This window comes from Rhagoletis pomonella, unplaced genomic scaffold (assembly GCF_013731165.1).
Source record: "Rhagoletis pomonella isolate Grant_MI unplaced genomic scaffold, Rhpom_1.0 Rhpom_scaffold_00002, whole genome shotgun sequence".
NCBI lineage: Eukaryota > Metazoa > Arthropoda > Insecta > Diptera > Tephritidae > Rhagoletis > Rhagoletis pomonella.
The window spans coordinates 2366013-2385946 of record NW_023458556.1 but is presented as its reverse complement, the minus strand read 5'-3'; the positions used below and the strand labels follow the sequence as shown (position 1 = coordinate 2385946).

The following is a 19934-nucleotide window of genomic DNA, read 5'->3' as shown; positions in this document are numbered from 1 at the left end:
GCCGGCGCTGCTGATATTTTTGTTTTGACCACTTTCTCGTTCCCTTCGCTGTTGTTTGTTGGCTTGGCGGCAGATGGCGTCGTCGTTGGTTTTGCTTTTGGCTTTATGTTCTGCGGTGACGTCGTTTTGCCTTTGGTTGGTGACGTCGCCGGTTTCGGGGGTGCCACCGAGAGAAATTGATCGGCATTGATGGGGGACTGAGGGGCTTCTCGCGGCGACGATTTTGATTTGCCAACTGCCGCTGGTGCGGCGCTTGACAACACTTTCGTTGTCGTTGCCTTAGGTACTGTTTTTGGTTTGGCACCTTTGGCGACGGAGACGATGCCACTGCCTGATGGCGGGGCTATGGGCGAGGTGGGCGGCGATTTGCATGCAACGTTCTTTTTACTAGCAGCGTCGGCTTTTGTATTCGCCTCCTTTGGTTTATCTGTTTTTACTTCCGTCTTCTTGCTTTCACTAACACTTTGCATTACAGTTTTCGCTGTTGTTGTTGCCGAAGTAGATGTACCGGCTACTTGCGACTCAGTCAGTTGCGTTGATGTTGCCAACTTTTCGGTTTTCTTAGCATTCCGATCAGTCGATGCGGTGACGGATTTTGGCGTTGCTGTGGTTTGGATTGTTGTTGGTGCTGATGTAGTTGTTGCTGTGCTTGTTGCACTCGTTATTCCTGTTTGGCAAATGAATAATTTCGTTTGTTCGTTGTCGTTGTCGTTGTCTGCTTGTGGCGTAAATTTGTTCGCTTGTTGTTCAGGTGACTTGGCTGTTTGCCCGAAATTTATTTTGGTCGCGGCGCTTGTTGCACTTGGCGATACCGTTGTTGTTGTCTTAGCAGCCGTCGCCGAGAATGTTGGGTCATTTATCGTTGAAGTTGTAGCTTTTTCGGTTTTTGACTGGACTTCGGTTGGTGACTTTTGTGCTGAATCGAGTGACTCTTTCGGGATTGTTTTTGGTTTAACGAATCCAGTTTCTTTTAAGGTCTTCTGGTCCTTATTGTCTTTCTTGCAAATAGCGGATTCGGTAGACTGTGATCTTCCGACCACGCCCTTTTCATTGATCTTTGAAATATCTTGATCGGCTTTCTTCAGTGCTTCCTTTTTTTGTGCCGTTACCGCGTTCTTTATTTCTTTGATGTTGCTAACGTCTTCTACAGCTTGGGAATCCAAGAGTTCTTCTCGCTTTTGCCATTGATTTTCAAGCTGCCCCTTCTTTCGGTTTGTCATATAGACTGATTCGCGTTTGCCGATTTGAGCCCAAAAATCTTCACCACTGTCTGATTTTTCAATGGGGTTCGATTTGATATTCTCTAAAGTTTTTTGTATAGCTTTAGGCTTTTCGGTGCTTAGCGGCCTTACTGTTGCTGCTTTCAAGTTAGTCGGAGACATTTGCTGATTTAAATCACTACACTTGGGAGGCTGAAACTTTTCCGCAACTCGATTAGAAGTGTTTACGTTGAGTTTTTCTGCAGCGGGATCAACCGAAAGTGATGGCTTCGAAACAGTCATGGGTGTCTGTTTCGGTGGGGGTGTAGCGATCTTCATTACCGATTCGTTAGATATATTGCTCTTTGGAGCTTTGCTTTCACTCGTCGGACTTGTGATCTTCTCTTTTGACTCATGTGCTTCAGTCTCAGTATTAAGTTCCATGCTAATCGGTTCAAACGTAAAGATTTCAGCAGTGCTGACAAACGATTCTTTTTTAGGCGTTTTGGCTTTCGGAGCAACTTTTGACTTTGGACTTGCCTGCATAAAACCCTCGGGCAAAACCACTTCTTTCGGTTTCGAAACTTTCTTTACACTCTTTCTTTTGGGAAGCTTAAACACCTTATGAATTTCATGGTGCTCTTCCATGGATTCTACGTTGAAGGTGAACTTCGGCTGTGGAGATCGCTCCTTACCAGCGGGCGTAGGAGTGAGTTCTTCCGTTTCTTGTAGCACCGGCAAGAGGGGTGCATTCTCTACCTCGACGATAGCTGTAATTTTGTGTCTGATCTTTTTGCCTTTTTTTGAAGCCCGTTTCTTGGTGGATTTGCGATGTCCTTCCTCGACTGTACTATCTTGACTCTCACGTCTTTCTAAATGAATTAGCTGGAACGTGCCTGAGGGTGAATTTTGTAGTTGATTGAGAATTTCTTGCTCTTGTTCTTGAATTAGTGAAGCGCGTCGCCTTAGCTCGCCGGCGTTCAGATCGTCGTCAATTTTGTCTGATGATATGTCCTCGCAAATATCATGAAAGCTGGGACACTGGGGAATACTCAACCGGCGAATGGAATTACTGGCGGGATCCAAATCCATTTCGACAACTACCTGATCGCTCATCTGCTCTTCTGTGGCATCGTCAACTGTAGGTGCCGTACGTCGGCTGAGTGTTAAGTCGAGTTCATCAGTTGCGGAGTCTTGTATTAGATAGCGTTCGCGAATTAAATCGCCGGGGGACTTTTTTATGGGGTATGTGGGCACAGCAGCCAGTTCATCAGCCAGCTTTTGCCGCCAGCTCAGATGTGTTTCCGTGGTGTGTAATGGTTCTATGGTTGGGAGGTCCTTGAACATTTTCGTCTTCGGCTCCGGCGACTCATCAGTGCCGGAAGAAGTGGATTTTGTGGCACGATTGCGATCTTTACTGCGCGAGCGGATTGTGGATAGACGGACGACAGGTCGATCGCGTTTGATTGTGGATCGGCTGACCTTGTGTTCTTCAACTTGTGCCTCAACCTGTGCATCCACATCGCCACCTTGCCTTTTCTCCGCATGCTTAACTTCAGGATCATCCTGCTGAACCTCCTTCTCCTTCTCCTTTTCTTCTTCGTGATGCGTATGATGCGTATATCGTGACGAAGATACATCGATGTCGGCAGTATTAATGGCTATTGGGCGCGGTGGCACATATTTTGTAGCTGCGTTGGTGGTGGGAGCAGAGTAGGAAGACACCTTTGGCGACTGTATGCGTGTTAGGGGCAAAACACCACCGTGTCTTGCACTGATGAGGGGGGGAAGTTTCGGTGATTGTCGACAGTTTGGGCTGATATCGCGACGAAAGACTATGGGTTGTGGTGTAAGAGGGTGTGCGCGGCGGTGCCAAGGGTAGAATATAGCTACCGCCGAACGTGCGGTTGTAGGTGGACGAATAGGGTGCATAAGAGCCGCCCGAGGAGCTTGTAGGAATCGCATATAGACCCGGGGTGTAGTAGGGTGCGTAAAGCTGGCTGCTACCGCCACTGTAGTAGTATCCTTGATCCGTGTACAGCGGCATGGTGCAACGGCTAAACTGCAGTACTGTACGAATTCGTTAAATACTCGGTGCACTTTGCTTTTAAGTATAAAAAATGTTTCTTCCTTAGCACACAAATTGATCTGCAATTAATGTCTGCGACGTTTGTATATATGTACATATGTATGTATCTAGGTGTGTACGGTGTATCACTTTTATATGTACTTTGTGAATTTTATTATTGCTGCTGTCACTTTAAATGCTTGAATTTGTGCGCTTGTTAAATTTGTTCGACACTCGTTGCCGTCTCTTCTGGTACAAATTAGCCTATTTTTAGCATCACCTCGAGAAAAGCGCGACAAAGCTCTGACGTTCGAATGCGGCGATGACTTTCATCATTTTCCCAAGATTTACAGTTATATATTAAGTATCTATGTATTTAAAAATTTTACTTCAAATATTGGTAGCGATACCGAGGATGATGGTTGGGCGTTTTATATTTATCTACGTATATTTTCTTTAATTTGTTAAGTTTTTTTTTTTGCAACAAATTTATATGACAAATACCGAACAATACATCTTCAATGAATGCTTCACAAATGTGTATGTGTACCAATGTACATATATGCACTTTATTAGTTGGAAACCAGCAAACTCTTTGTTCTTTTCGCTTGTTTTTTTTTTTTTAAATTTACTTGCCGGAAGATGCGATTATTTATTTTATTGTTTAACGATTTCACGTGTGCCAAATGAGTGCTGCTTTTACTTTTCCTCTGACGTTGTGAGTCACTTTCGCTTTAGTTGAGCAATTCATTTTTATGGTTTGTGATGATAAAATTTGGTTGTGCAATGCATACATATCTATGTATGTATTTATTTAGTACAAATATACATACATACATACATACATACAATATGAATATACCGTTGTCGAAAAGTATAAAACCTCTACAATAGAAACGTTTAAGAAAACGTTAAGGGCTTTCGGCAGAATGGGATACAGTAACCGTGGAACTCTCTTCGTTGAACGTTGCCACCTAACAACGTTCGGTCGATACTGCTACATATTATTCTATGGGGCAAGCGCCTTAGCAAGGTGAGCTCCTTAGTAAATCTGCAACTCCACCATATTCCCAAGACAACTTTTACTAAACATAAATATCTGGTTGCTGGAAATCGAAATGTGGCCTACTGTTACATGCCGATCATACGGGCATAATACATAAGTGTTACCGCCAACTAAAGGGTAACACGAGCTACATCACACCCTTTATAAAGGATATATCCAATTTGGAAAATATTTATCAGTCACGAATTAGAACAGAAATTATAGCAGTAAACAAAGCAACAATACATACACAGTAAGATTAAGTACACTAAAGCAATACATTTTACCACAGAAAACCAAGCCGTCATACAGCTAATAAAGCCCAAGGTGAGAGCTTCAAACGGAGTCCTTGAAAGTGGAAAGGCATTAAAAAATGTCGGCAAACTAGGAAAATTGACTTGTACTGGGTTTGAGGACATACATGTCTAGAGACTAAGAGGGAAACAAAATAGTGAAGACTCTAGCTAAGGGGGGAAAGGGGGCCATTGCCATTCTCACAAAGCCGTTTTCACATAGTCCAGCCGATTGCGAGCCAAAACGATTTGGGTAAAGTCGCAATATGCACATTTCTAGCACAATCTAAAATTTTCAGAAAGAAAGTAACTTTCTTTTTGAGTGAACAGATAAGTGCATATCTTAGCATAGTTTCTTCTTTTGATCTGACAGAATTTCATTCAACCAATTTGCTAATACATAGATGACAAACCTGAAATGAGAAATATTGCCCTTAAAGGCCTTTAGATCACGAAATATTATTTAACCCTAGAATGGAAATAACATGTTTGCCCTTACGTAGATTAAAACATCAAAACTGACATTTTGAGGGTGAAAAAAATAGATTGACTTTTCTGGTAAAATAATAGATTGGCTTGCTTGCTCCGATTGGTTGCGTGCGCCTTGATGTTGTTACGCAAAAGGGAGGGGCCTACAGTTCTACGGCGATTCCGAATGGAGATTGTAATTTTATGAGAAGCTATTTGTAAATTTCGCTATATTTCAGAATCTCGTTTACTTGGGAACCAGCATTAACGCCGATAATAATGTCAGCATTGAAATCCAACGTAGAATCACTCTTGCCAACAAGTGCTACTTTGGACTGAGTAGGCAATTCAGGAGTAAAGTCCTCTCTCGACGTACGAAAAGCACGCTCTATAAATCACTCATCATGCCCGTGCTGGTATATGGCGCAGAAGTATGGACAATGACAACATCCGATGAGGCGGCTCTTGGAGTGTTTGAGAGAAAGATTTTGCGGAAGATTTACGGGCCTTTACTCGTTGGCGACGGCGAGTACCGCAGACGATGGAATGATGAGCTGTATGAGCTTTACAACGACATGGACATAGTGCAGCGAATTAAAATACAGCGGCTACGCTGGCTTGGCCATGTCGTTCGGATGGACACCGACGCTCCAGCTCTCATAGCATTCAACTCGAAACCCGCTGGTGGTAGCAGAGGAAGTAGGAGGTCCCCACTGCGATGGAAAGACCAAGTGGAGTAGGACTTGGCTTCTCTTGGCATTTCCAATTGGCGTCAGTTGGCACAGAAGAGAAACGACTGGCGTACTTTGCTGTACTCGGCCAAAATCGCTTAGGCGGTTACGGCGCCAAATAAGAAGAAGAAGATTTTCCATGGCAGGAATAAGCTCGAAGGTTTGCCATTGCCTGCCGAAGGGCGAGGCTATTTAAAAAAAAAAAACTTATTTTTGTTTTTTGATGTTGGGTTCAGCCGGGCTTGAACTAGGGCCCTACGGAGCGGTAAAATGAATACTAATATTTATTCTATAGTTTTCACGGCTTTTTATTTCTTGTTTTTTTTTTTTAATTCTGTTAAAGGGGAAAAAGGACAAAAGCTACAATTTTTTCGCCGTTCGCACTACTCTAATTAATACAAATTCGCATAGCAAAGTTTTGATTTTAGTTACCTGATTCCAGATGGAATCAGTGAGCGATCAAGCCTAACTTAATGGCGTTTTATTTTTTACAAAAAATGTTGCCTTCTCATTGCCCTAGCCTTAGTATTTGTGCGAAGAGGGCGCTGAGAAGGCAACATTTTTCGGTAGAAAAGAAAACGCCATGATATAAACGCACCACGTTTGTATACACGCACCACCTAATTTGTTTTTTTTGCGTCACCCGAAATTGGGTTGCGTGCGTTTGTATTTGATTTCACTGCGCGAAACGTCAAGGCAAAATCTCACGCAGAACAAAATTTGGAAATTGAGTTAGCTTTTTACGCAGGCCGGTAAATTTCAGTTGGTCCCATACAGTGATGCCAGATCCTCCTTTACTATGTACTAAAATAGTTATTTTGAATTCTTTGGGAATTTCGTGAGATACATTTTTAAGATGTGGCTAATTGAGGTATTTTTTCCCAATTTTCGTGGGTAATTTAACAGTGAATGTCTGGCATCACTGGTCCCATACAAGTTGTATGTGCATGAGAAATTTTCGACAGTAAATTGCCGGCGTGCGCGAATATTAGATTGGCCTGTAAGGGGAAATGTGAATGCCCATTTATTTTCAAGGCCTCTAAAATTTAAAATCAGAATTCTTTTATACTTTTTTCAAATATTTTTGTTTTAAATTAATGTTTTATATATATATACTTTAGATTGCAGATTTATTAAAAATAAATATCATTTTTCCTTGCAGTAAATGTTGATTTTCGCAGGCCAATGAACCATGTTAATTAAAAATATACATAAACACTGTCACAAATTTGCTAAAACACGTAAAAAAAAAATCTCAAAGAATTTGGATAAATTATTGATTTTTATTTCTAATTTTTTTTCCTTTCTTATTGTAGATATGTTTCATTTTAGCTCTAGGGAATTTTCATAAAAGAAGGCCACGGCATTTAAAATGCATCAAAATTCAAGATAGCACTAAAACCTAAATTTCTATCTTTGCTTTCTTATATCGAACTAAAAATTAGGGAAGGAGTTCAAAAATCGCCCAATTCTAATTCTTCCTCTTCTTTCGAGCATGACGTAAGAGCTCTTCTAAAATTTTCGAGTGCTTTCTGCCAGCGCTCCCCTCAGTCCCGATCGTTTTCTAACTTCAGTTTTAGCGCAGTTTTGAATTGAGTTGTCCAACTTGAAAAACGTTGGTGGATATCAACTCCAGCGAAATAATGCACATCACAGAGTTAGCGGAAAGTAAAGGCACACGGACACGGACACACCTGCACACTGATATTCACTTGTACATTTGTACGTACATACATTTGTGTGCTTAGCTATTGCACTGAATTTATTAATTCGCGCGCGACTGTAGCGTATTTTCCAATGTTAGAGCGAACACCGAACCGCTTGGCAGGAAACCACCGCAATAACTGCGGCGGCCGTCGAGGCTTTCCTGGTGCTGAGCCGTTCGTGTCGAGATCGCCTTCGATATTTCGACTACACGGCCGCCGGACGCACTCACCACCCAGCCAGCAGGCGCACGCGACGCGACGCGACGCGGCGTTAAATTAATGTTCCAAGATGCGAAAATAAACATTTGTTTGTATGTATGAATTTTAATGTATCTCTAGGAACATACAAATATAAGTATGTACATATACATACATACATACATACAGCAGATTGGGAAAAATTAGCCTAAGCATTTTATAAATGGCATACATACGTACATACACATACATATGTACATGTGTATGCATGGGAACGTACGCCTAGTGATGCTCTGCAGTTCAGATTGCGGAACGCTAGAAGTGATCTTCGTCGACTGGGGCATGGGGGGGGGCAGGGGGAAGGGCATAAGTGACGCACTGCTGTATGTATTGGCGAAAAGAGAAAAGCGGAAAATATTTTATATTCATAAAGGAACACATGTGTATACATGGATTTAAGTATTTATGTACATTAGTGCGCGCCGGCACCATAATTACCTACTCAAATTTTTAATTTTGTGATAATTGGAATTTAGACGGTAAGACAATGAGATAAGTTAAATTACTGCTTAAAAAATCCATTAAACCAAATCCGGGTTATAAATAAAAAAGTTATGAATAAAATTCAGATTTTGGTCGTATTTAGGAGACGCCAAAGATACTTCAAATAAGCTTTGAAACTAGCAGAGGTAATTACGAACTTCTTTGTCGACCCAGTCTAATGTAGTAAGTACATACATACATATGTATGCACATATGTATATGTGTATTCGTACCAAATAACTCGTGACTAGTCGTTTTTCGAAAATAAAAATTTAAAATTTCTAATTCAAAATGCTGCGCTCTCAAACACGCTAACAATTTGATGGTGGATACGTCAGCGTGCATAGTAATATCTACGTACAAATGCATCAGATTGGTAAAAATTCTCATCTGCACTAGTTGCCGCTCAGCGGGCCGTTTTACTCATAAACCACCACATTCGTGTGCCGCCACAGCTCCGCAAATTCTTTGCTCAGCAAAAATTGCAGAAATTCCTTCATAACTCGCAGTTGACCGGCTGCTCCTTGGCAGCCGTTGCAACCATGTAATGCGAGCGTCAAGCTTGCCGTGACGTCTAACTGTATCTCTTAGTTGATCGCGTTTCACACAAATCAAATTCTCGGCCCGCACCGCATTTTACCGCGCCGAGCAACTTGCAACTATCAAGCCAATGTAAACACACGCACACATACACACACACACAGACAGACAGACACGGACACTCACTCCCAGTGACGTCTGTCTACCTTTCATCTCGGTAGCCAATGGCGGATTGTGTGTCGATGCGTCGTGTTGTGGCATCTGGTGGGCATGTCGGCGTGGATGGTGATGTGATCACGACATCGCTTCATAAATAAACAAAATATGAGGCAACATCAACGTGCGATGAGATTATTTCGGTGCTAATCCTGTTGGTCGTTGTTTTTAACGAATCGCCAGTGGATATGCATTTTTCAAATTGATGTACATACATATGTATGCATGAATCTTGTAATAAACAGCTAGCTAACTATTATATGGCTGCCATCACTTGTTGCGGATATGTAATAATAAGTGATTTAGTGGATTCATTAAAAATAAATGGGAATGCGTATTGAGAGATGTTCTAATTAATTAGGGTACATGTTGGATGATTAGATAGCGCAAATAAGTAAATATATGTAGGTAGGTATGTGCATTAGGGCGGGTCGAAAATCTAATTTTTCTCAAATCGCTTGGTAATAGTGAAAATATTTGGTATCATGAAGTCAACAACAAGCCTGCAAATTATTAGCCTTTAATTTTAATTGTAAGAGCCCGCGCATCAACCGCCAAGTGACCCACAGCACACTAGTCGAATAAGACCAATTCTTGTTAAAAATTCTGGGTTCAGTAAAAAGGGTTGGTGCATATTATTAGATAATTAGTCCGTTAATGCCAAAGATAAAGTCAAATAACATTTTTCGCAGCCCTTTAGCTAATCGTTAAACTCAAAGTTATATGTTTTCAAGAAAATTTTAATTGTTCTCTTGATAATTGCACTGGCCTATGGCCGTTAACGCCAAAGATAAAGTCAAATAACATTTTTCGCAGCCCTTTAGCTAATCGTTAAACTCAAAGTTATCTGCTTTCAAATAAAATTTTAATTGTTCTCTTGATAATTGCACTGGCCTATAGTCAAAAGATGTAAAGAACAGCATTAATATTGCTGGCGTGCCTTTAGGTCGCTGGTTCCAAATATTCTAATATTTTTTAAATAAATATTAGCTATAATTTGCGAATTTTTTGTAAATTTAGGAACAATTTAGGTAGCTCTAATATAAAAATGTCATTATTTTCCATCATCGCGGAAAAAATTTGTTTATGCAAATGAGTATGGAAACACTGAACAGGCACAACTTCTAGAAACACTAATAACTTTACTTATGTTTATGCATACAATATAAAAATTGCAAATATAGGAAAATTACCAAAAAATTCTGTTCAACATTTTTTTATTTTTAAACAATTCGTTTATAATCTGAACGATTTTCATCATATTATTATCATAAATCTGTAACCGTAAGTCTCGCCTTCAATGGAGTAACATTTATCAAATTTATATCGAAAAAATTAAGAGGATCTCCAGTTTTTTCCTAAACAAATTTCTCTTCAGTTGTATAAATAACCTTTATATGAAACAACCGGATTACACAAAAGTGTAAGATTTCGTTCAAGCTGAATGCAAAGCAATATCGTCCAATTGGAGAGTCCTCAAAAGGATATCCCAGGGTATGTTAAAGACTATTGCATTTACCTACAGTCACTTTTTCACATAATGGAATTAATTAAAATATTTATGTATATCTAAACACTTATTGCACGTCCCCTACTTTCACATAATGACAAATTTAGAAAACGCGAAAAATGTGCTTCTTCGGTGACATAATGAAACCATACATGTTTGACTTCATTCACCACGATCTTGAAAACTGACCAAATCGGCGTGACCAAGTCCATGAACCTTTTAATATTATATAAACATCCGAAAACATTAAAACGCTTAAAATAAATCTCGTCTCATTTATTTCACCTATCACATACATATGTACGCATGTAAATAATAATCCTGAAAAATATACATTTGTATCATATAAGTATGAGTAACAACTTATGCACCTTAGTCAGTGAAATGGGTCATGTTTTTTGCGATAATACATCCAAATACATCAAAAGAACGAACGAATATTACCTACGAGTACATATGTACATACATACATCTGTATGTATTTACATGCTTAAATACTCATGGTTGTACTTAGGGATGGCAGCGATTAATCATTTGATTACAACAAATCGATTATTTTTGTCCAATTTACGATTTAATTGTACCGGAGTTTTGTGTTTCATTGATCGATTAATGGTAAAATAATCGTAAAAATATTTTCAACAAATATCAGTTCTGTAGCTACCTAAAATTTCAAGCAGCCGCAAGAATTGCTCAAGTTCAGAGTATACAATTGTGTAAATAGCTGTGTATGCAAGCCCTGCAGAAAAAAAAATTTTCAACTGATAAAAAATGACCCACTTGTAGTTAGCTTTTTTGCGAGATTTCTATAAAATATATATATACCTAGTACAGTATATTTTGCTTAGCTGCCCATCCTTCTTTGCACGAAAAACTTGTGCACTTAACCGAAAAAAGCACTTAAGCGAATTTTCTTTACTACTTCAATCAGGAAGGTATCCGAATCCCTATGAAACCAATTAATGGAGGAGCACTTACCACGTAGAAATTACTGCAAGCGAATTTTTACCGAATGGTATCTAATTATCTATATAATATATATAATTAATTTATAGCCATTTTCTTTGTTCTGCGAGATGAGCAAAATAAATAACAGCTGGTAAAATTAGGTAATTGTAGGGCCAGTGCAAGTAAACCTAACACTTTCTTTGATAGTTAATAATAGTTGCACAATTTTTAAGGCAGGTATCGCCAATGTGCAGGTATGTTGAATGCATATATCGGAGAAGTTTCCTTATAAATGTTAAAAATAATGTCTCAGATGCGCATTTTGGGGTAGGCATCTTAAATGTGCACCTAAGCTTAAAGGCAGCAAAGCAAAATATACTGTAGTTAGCTACAAAAAGCTAATTTGAAACTAGTTGACAAGTAATGCAGGAGTAAAGCTCGAGATTTTTTTCTTTAAACGCGTTTCTATTTAAATATCCTGCACTTCGCAAATACTTTTTCGAATTGAGTACAAATAAAAGGAAGATCGAAATTTCATATTATCATTTTGAAGTTATGTCTGACGGAGTTCTAATATGGGACCACCTACAGCAGAATATAGAAACCAATGTGAAATGTTATAAAATAAATAAAGTAAATAAACATATAAAATAATAATAATATAAATATAATAAACAATAAAATAAAAAAATTTTTTTGTTTTTCCTATTGATATTTTATGTCCAAAAGTAGTTGCATCAAATGCAGAGGTAAACCACCCTTGCCTATTTCGCGGCCATCGCCATAGAAATATAGTCAGCTTTCGTCAAAGGAGGCTTTCGTCCTCCGAAATGGTATTTAGATCATTCAGTTTAATGAATAATTATGGGATATGGCGCTTTATTGGCTTGCTCGCAATCAATGGCTATCGCTACTGCGATGACAGTATTTGTTTGCTTACTGAGAATAGTGATCTACGCTAAATATAGCGTTGCCAGATTTTTTTTGCGCGAAATCACTTAGACTTTTTTGTGCCATGAAAATCAGTACTTTTCAGTACACTTTTACTCAAAGCAAAATTATGAATGTAAGTAAGAGAAAATATTTTAAAACGTCAGAGTACTTGTTTTTAATAATAGTTTGGTATATAAATCAAATGTAGTTTATAAAAAATAAAAGTGTGATTCTTTTTAACATGAAGGTAGATACACATTACATATAGTTTTTTTAAAAACAAATATTGCAAAGAATCCGTGGATTTTTGGCACCTTAAAAAGGCCGGGGTCCCGGGATTAACATTCCTAATACATACATATGGGTGTATGTATGCATGTGCACGTAGATATGTATATGTATCTACAAACATGTATACATATGTATATGTATGCACGAGCGAGCTATTTAAATAGAGGTAATAAATAACTTTTTTGCGTTGATGGATTATTTTTGATTCTACGATCTGTCAATGGTGCCTGTGCGACAGTATAAATATATGAAGAGAAATGTGGTTTGTTTTGTTTTTTCATTGAAAATATGGCCATATGTACATATCTAATATTGGATTTGCTCACACAAACTCTTGGCTCAATTCTTATCCATTCGTCCTGAATGGAACCATTTGGAAATATGAGTGTTTTTACTCTCTAAAAAATAATATATGTACCTACGCGGTTTTGGATTCTTTCGATACGCGGTTTTACATTTTGTTTTTTGTTTGCGGTTTTGTACTTTAAATGAGGATATGCACATAATACCTGTGGCCATAACAAATATCCGCCTAAGTCGAAAAACCTGATTTCGAGAAAAAAAAACGTTTTAAATATTTGGGTTGTAATGTTAACCTTATGGGAAAACCAAAATATGTTCGTCTATAATTTTATAAACAGCCTGGCTGGCGAGATATGCATATATGCTGATACATATACATATGCATATCACCGAAGCAGCATTTACACCCATTCAAATTTAGTGCGATATCTTTAGACAAAAAAATTCCGTTTTAAAAATGGTCGTTCATGTAGTAAAGTACAGTTAGTAGATAAAAAATCTTGTTGAAACCATTTGTTGAGGTTAATACACTTTAATATAAACAAAAAACATATTTCATGTTACAGTAGTGAAAACTAGTGCATTCTAGGCTTATTAAACTTAAGATAAAAAGTTATTTGATGCTGAAGCCACTTCAAAAATATATTTACTGAGACAACGTAATGTTCAAGAAGGATTCGAGGGGTTTGCGGTATCGGAAAGGTCTGTGAAAGGTTGCGGGCGGGACGGGACCAAAATCCGTTCCCGGCACTTCCGATAAAACCGCAACCTCAGCAAATTCGGAAGATCTTCCTTAAAAACGATGTGTGAATTATGCACTTTTTTTATGTTTTATTGGGACGAAAACGAACAGCAAAACAACACAAAATAATCGGAAGATGCCAGATCTTTCATTATTTTTTTTGTTATTTAAAATTAATTAAAAGGGCATGTGAATTTTTCTTAGTGATAGATTTCGGGACCCACGGTACAATTCTAGAAAACGTCGTGATGGGCGGGTTCGGGACTGAAAAATTGAATTTCGGGATGGGCGGGATCTGGACTATATATTTAGTTCCGTGCCCATCTCTAGTTCTAATACTAGAATAGACATGAACCAACCAACGTGCAATGTGTTGGATAATGTAGTTAAGATATGAAATATCTGCTATCCATCGGCAGATGTCGCACCGACATGTGCTCAATTTACTAAAAGAATAGGTGTCGCCCTTACCGATATGCGTAAAATAACACAAAATTTGTACTAAAATTTTCAAAATACCGGTTTTGACATTTGAATTATTCAATAGAAAAAACTGAAGTAGGTACGTAGCTCATTCAATTTTAGTAAATAATGTGCAAGTCTGAGGTAGCTAGGCTAGCTAGGCTTACCAATGATTTTTGCGAAATCTTTTTTGCGTGTGCCAAAGGTTCGTTTCCGTCATCGATTCGCCAACAGTTAGCCGAGATAGGTGGACAGATCGTTCATCCTTGCTAGCTAACATTATTGTTGCTTTTACATGCAAAAAAGTGACGAATCGCTTGCGGCTATAGTTTGATGTGTGTGTGTGTGCTATGAAATCATGTACATGTGTATGTATTTTTTCAACCATGCAACGACTCACCTTCGCATTTCAACCCCTGAATGAAGAAGCCAGCCATCAGAGAACCGCAATGGTCACAGAAAGTCGGCGACATGAAAGTGTACGGCTTGAAGCGGTGTGGCATGTCGATCTTGAAACGCTCGTGCAGCAGCTAAAAGATTGAGATTGATTTTACGTTTACCGTTACAGTCTAATAATATTTGGAGGACACTTACGATTGTGCTGGCCGAGTTGAAGACGGAACCCGAACATTTGCTCAGCAACTTCTCGTGGCATTTCTTGTGCACCGCCGTCTGACAAGCTGTAAAAAGTGGAATGATGTTTGTTTTTCAGATGACTAAACCGATTTTAAACATAAATAATTGACTTACTAATGCACTGGTACCCCTTCTTGCCGAATCCCCAGACGAACAGGTTGCAGAATGCGCAAAATGTGGGCTGTCGGAAGAATTTGGCCACAAACCGATGCCCATTGTAGTCGTGTGTTCTAATGAGCAAAAAAAAATATATAAGAAACAGCAAAAGTAAATACCACTTTAAATAAAATGAAGCTATTAAAAAAAAAAAATAATTATATTAAATATTTCGGGGCAAAACTTACTTCAGCTGTTTGATGGCGCCGCGTCGGTTTGTAATGCTGCGCGGTCGGGTGCGCCGGTCTATATAATCGACGCCACTGCTGCTGGTGCTCCGCTCGCTCTCGTCATCGTACAGCTGGGCGTAGGCTTTGTCTTTGGAGTGTTGTCGAGGCAGTTCGTACGAATGGGGCTTGTGACCACCGAAGTTGCTGCGATCGGTGTAGTAAGCGCCACTGTAGTCCCGGTCGCGTTCATTGTGTCGGTCTCGGTCACGGTCCGTATCCCTATCTCTGTCCCGATCCCTGTCTCTATCGCGATCCCGAATGCGACTATTTCCTCCAGGGGGTGAATGTCTGTACAGTGGCTGCTTGAATAGCAAAGAGAGGTTGTGAATTTCAGTTACGTACATATGTATGTTGGGGGTGATTCAAAATACTTTACATCGCATCCATATAGTGATTGTTGTTGCATAAGGTGAGGTCTATGGGAAGTGCGCACTTGCGGCCTCTGACTGCTGCTGTGACCATTTGATTTTGGTTTGCGCACTTGGGCGCGTGTGAACATCATCTTTGTGCCGTTGTTGTTGTTGTAGTCTGCTACAGTTTGTAAGTTTATTTTGTTGACAATTGTCACCTTTAGAGAGATTTCGCATGGAATTGTAGTAGCTTAGCTTTAACATAGCTTTGTTTGCATTTGCTTCCTCATTAACGCGCAATACTCAGATTGATGACAAATAAATTTTCAAGAAGATCATGTATGCATACCTCTATGTGTTTATACACATATACGTATGTACATATGTGCATACGGCTGTATGCATGTAGGTATGTATCTGAATTGCATTCATCTGTTCCCGCAAAATTACTTATTATATTGGGGAAGACAAAAAAGCGCAAACAACTAGTGATATAATCATTAAAATATGCTTGTTATAACTACGGTGACCATCCGTTCTGTTTTTTGCAGGACCGTACTGTTATTTAAAGGTCTGTCCTGCGTAGTTTTTCAAAACAGAAAACCCCCAAAATGTACTGATTTTTTCCAAGTGTCCTGCCTTTGTCCCGCATTTTCTTCGATATTATAAAATTAACTTTTCCTAATCGAAATAAAAGCAGTGTCGATAACTAATTGATAACTACATAAGGGTAAGCTGGTTTCGAAGGCTCAACTAGTCAATGCGTTCTAAATATTGTACGGTTATGGACAATGGATGACGAGAAATTGAAGACCAACATCAAATATATCGATAAACCTGTTCTACAAATTTTGTGGCAAGCGCTTAAGAAAAAAAATATTTTCCAAGCCAATTTTCCTTTCAAACAAGCGTTTTCGTAATTTTTTCGAAAAACGTGTTTTTGGTACATTTCGAACCAATTCGTCAATATCTCAAGAAAAAATTATCCAATCAACATAAGCGACCTACAAAAAAAAAAAAAATATATTACTTTGTCGATTTCGATGAAAATTGTTAGTCTTACAAGCGACCAAAATCGAAAAATTGAAATTTCAATCATTTTCTTTTTACAGTAAATGAAAATCTGATGAGAAATGTAGATGTTACGGAACACAATCTGCACAAAAAATATATATTTTTGCAAAGAGCCCATCAATACCTTTCGAACTGTTGGTCGTTTCATGAGATATTGAGGAATAACTGAAGAACAAACCTCGAAAACACTTATTTCAAACCATGGGTATTTTTTTCAGTGTTCAACGCCCCAAAGTTTGCCTAAAAAATTTGCTTTACAGAAGTTCATATTTCGTGTAAAGTAATATATAATATGCCTTATTATAATTTTGTAAACATTCATTTACTAAAAGATTAATACGAATGAAGCAAATGTGATTTATGTTTAAAGTTTAAAATTGGATTAATAATTAAGAAATATACACTCTTCGTTATTTCCTTTTGTTTGTTTAATATTCATTAACTTTTTATAAAAATTTTTGAAAATTAAAAAAAAAATAAACATAGGGGCGACTTTTTTTTTTTGTTGACGGTGCTGCGCATTTTCTTCCATATAACAATTTTGTCAAGCATACTTGGTAAGATAGAAAATCAAAAAAAGGGTGCGCTATTCAAATGACGAGGAATGTATATATGTAGTATATTTTTGTTATTTTTATACTACCCAATTATATGTAGGTAAATTTTTTGAAAAATTGTCCTGCATTTTCAAAATATATTTATGGTCACACTAGTTATAACCCCCAAAAAATATATGTATGTACATATATTGAGCCCTAACCGTCAAAATAACGTAAGCGATATTTTTTTCAAAATTTTCGTTTTGATGCAGAAATGCATCTAGATGCTCTAGGAAGAAGATGCATCAAAAAGAAAATTTTGAAAAAAATTTCGCTTCGGTATATTTATTAATTTGTCAATTGTTTTTGCTGACATTAAACAGTTACAATAGAAGCAGAATAAAATTCGCTGAACAGTTCGAAACACACCTGGAAACTGTTGAACTACTTTTAAAATAAAAAGTTAAAAAAATCGGTATAACATACTTGCTCAAAATAAATGAAGTTAATTAAAAATTGGTAGCTTTTATAACACAGATTTATCTCGGTTTTTTGAATAACCGGATATCCGGATATTCGAATATGTGACTAAAAATTTGGATATTAATATCCGGATTTTCGAATATAAAATAAGCAACAAAATAACAATTGCATGTGTATTAGTGAAGTGTTTTAAGTATTACTTATTTTACAACTCAATATATTCAGCAATTTTTAGAAAAATTTTACGAATCCTTTTTAGAATATCCGGATATTCGGATAAAGTAAAAAATTAACCGGACATCCGGATTTTACCCGTGAACGCCAATATCCGCAGGGATATTGCCATGTCCGAATATACGAACACACCCAGCACAACTACAAAAAGGCTGGATGGTACAGTCTTTTAACGCAAATGATAAATCCAACCCACTTTTGTTAAACATTTTAAGCTGGGACTGGAGGTAAAAATAGACAGGGAGGGCGACTGGAATGCCAACGCCAAGAACATACATCCACATAAGCATAGGGAATAAAGAGCGAAGGTTTTATACTAAAAAGCAGTTTTTACACAAAAATTCCAGCACAGAACGAATGGAAAGAAGACGAAGAATGAAAGGACTCAAGGCTTAACCTACATACATGTACACACATATGTATATGTACATATGTATGTAGTAAATTTTGATCATTTATAGCTGCTATATGAGCAACTCTCCCGAGTTGTAAAAACTAAATCAAGTATTTGAACAACATTAGCCTTAAAATGTTTAGTTAGGCGAAAAAGCACCGAAATTACTCATTTTTTTATTGCCACTCGAAAAAAATCATAATCGTTTTTTTGTAATAAATTTGGGAATCTTAACCTTAGAGGCAATAAATAGACGTAGTCATCAAACACAACATATCTGTTTCAAGAGTTTATCACGAAATTAGAAAAAAATGGCAGCATTTAAAATATCTGTCGCAGCTACATATTTTGTAATTTTTGAAATTTTAGGATTTTTTTTAATTGTAATAATTTTAAATACCCCAAAATGTTAAAATAAAAGGTGAAAATTTTCTTCTTGCCAAAATGAACGAATCTAGTATAATAAAACTAGCGATTATTTGAGAAACTAAATTTCCATTTTCACAACTTTTATTGGCACCATCGAAATTAATTCTAAAATTGTTATATATGTACATACATAAAGAAAGTAATATATGTAGGTATGTATGTATATGAGCATAAGGAATACTGTGTAAAAATATTAAACGCCAATAATTAATTACTGTTAAAAAATATGACTTTTAAATTAAGGCGTGCGGGTAAACGTTTAAGATAACTGAGTAAGGTGCTACGGGGCGTATACGTTACATACGCACCTACGGGTATATGAGGATGAGTGATTGGTTATTTTTACTTTTTTAGTATTATGTATAGCTTTTTAAGTTTTCATTTAAATACAATTTCGCGATGGAATCTCTCTTTTTTTATACAAATTATTATTATTTTCTGTAATGTATTTTCCGGGATAGGTGTACCACTACTTTCGACCAAAAAGACGTTTTGTAACAACTCGTCAGATTTGCTTATATACATAAAGTAGAGTCTCGATTATCTGAGAACCGAAAATCCCAGTCCCGCATTATCCGAGTTGACGGCGGGGAGATTTGGCTACTAGGAAAAGGCAATAAATAATTTCTTTTGCAATGAAAACAATTTTAATTAAATACTAGACTGCGGATTTTTATGCAGAAAACGAAGCCTAAAACTATGTACCACATAACTGTAAACAAAACATATACAAACTTATATATTTTGCTACCGTTTTCTGCATAAACTTCCGCAGTCTATTAATTACAATAATAGGCGTAAGTATTACAGCCGATCTCTCAGTGGATATTTAGTTATAATCAAACGATTATTTACCGTTCTCAGTGAACTTAATAGATGATTAACTCGTAGTTAATTCGCCAGCATTGGGCAGTCAACTGTTGATTTACTAATTAATTGTTAACTTATAGTTATTTATCAACTGGGAAATCGGCTGTTACTATCTGAGTTTTAAATTATCCGAGGTGACCTTGATTGTGACCAATCAATGTGTGCGATCGCCAAAAAAAAAGAGAGGATTTCCGTTGATCAAGCACTTAACGTAGTGTTTAATTCTCACAAAGGATGCGCACGCCAAATTTTATTCATGCGTTCATGTCTACAAACATACATACAAATCGCACACCCTAGATCTAAAGTGCGATCAATTCAAAAAAATAAAAAAAAAATTTTT

General features: G+C 37.5%; 1 protein-coding gene across 1 annotated transcript in view; it reads right to left on the bottom strand.

Moving 5' to 3' along the window:
- LOC118732446 (putative protein kinase C delta type homolog) overlaps positions 1–16018 on the bottom strand; it is a 46702-nt gene extending 30684 nt beyond the window's left edge. The window contains exons 1-5 of the mRNA XM_036461584.1: positions 15595–16018; positions 15177–15517; positions 14947–15062; positions 14791–14876; positions 14597–14726 (exon numbers count right to left, since the gene is read on the bottom strand). Of these exons, the coding sequence (XP_036317477.1) occupies positions 14597–14726; positions 14791–14876; positions 14947–15062; positions 15177–15517; positions 15595–15720 (799 nt within the window). The 5' untranslated portion in view covers positions 15721–16018. The remainder of the gene's footprint in view (positions 1–14596; positions 14727–14790; positions 14877–14946; positions 15063–15176; positions 15518–15594) is intronic.
- Positions 16019–19934: the final 3916 nt, after the last annotated feature.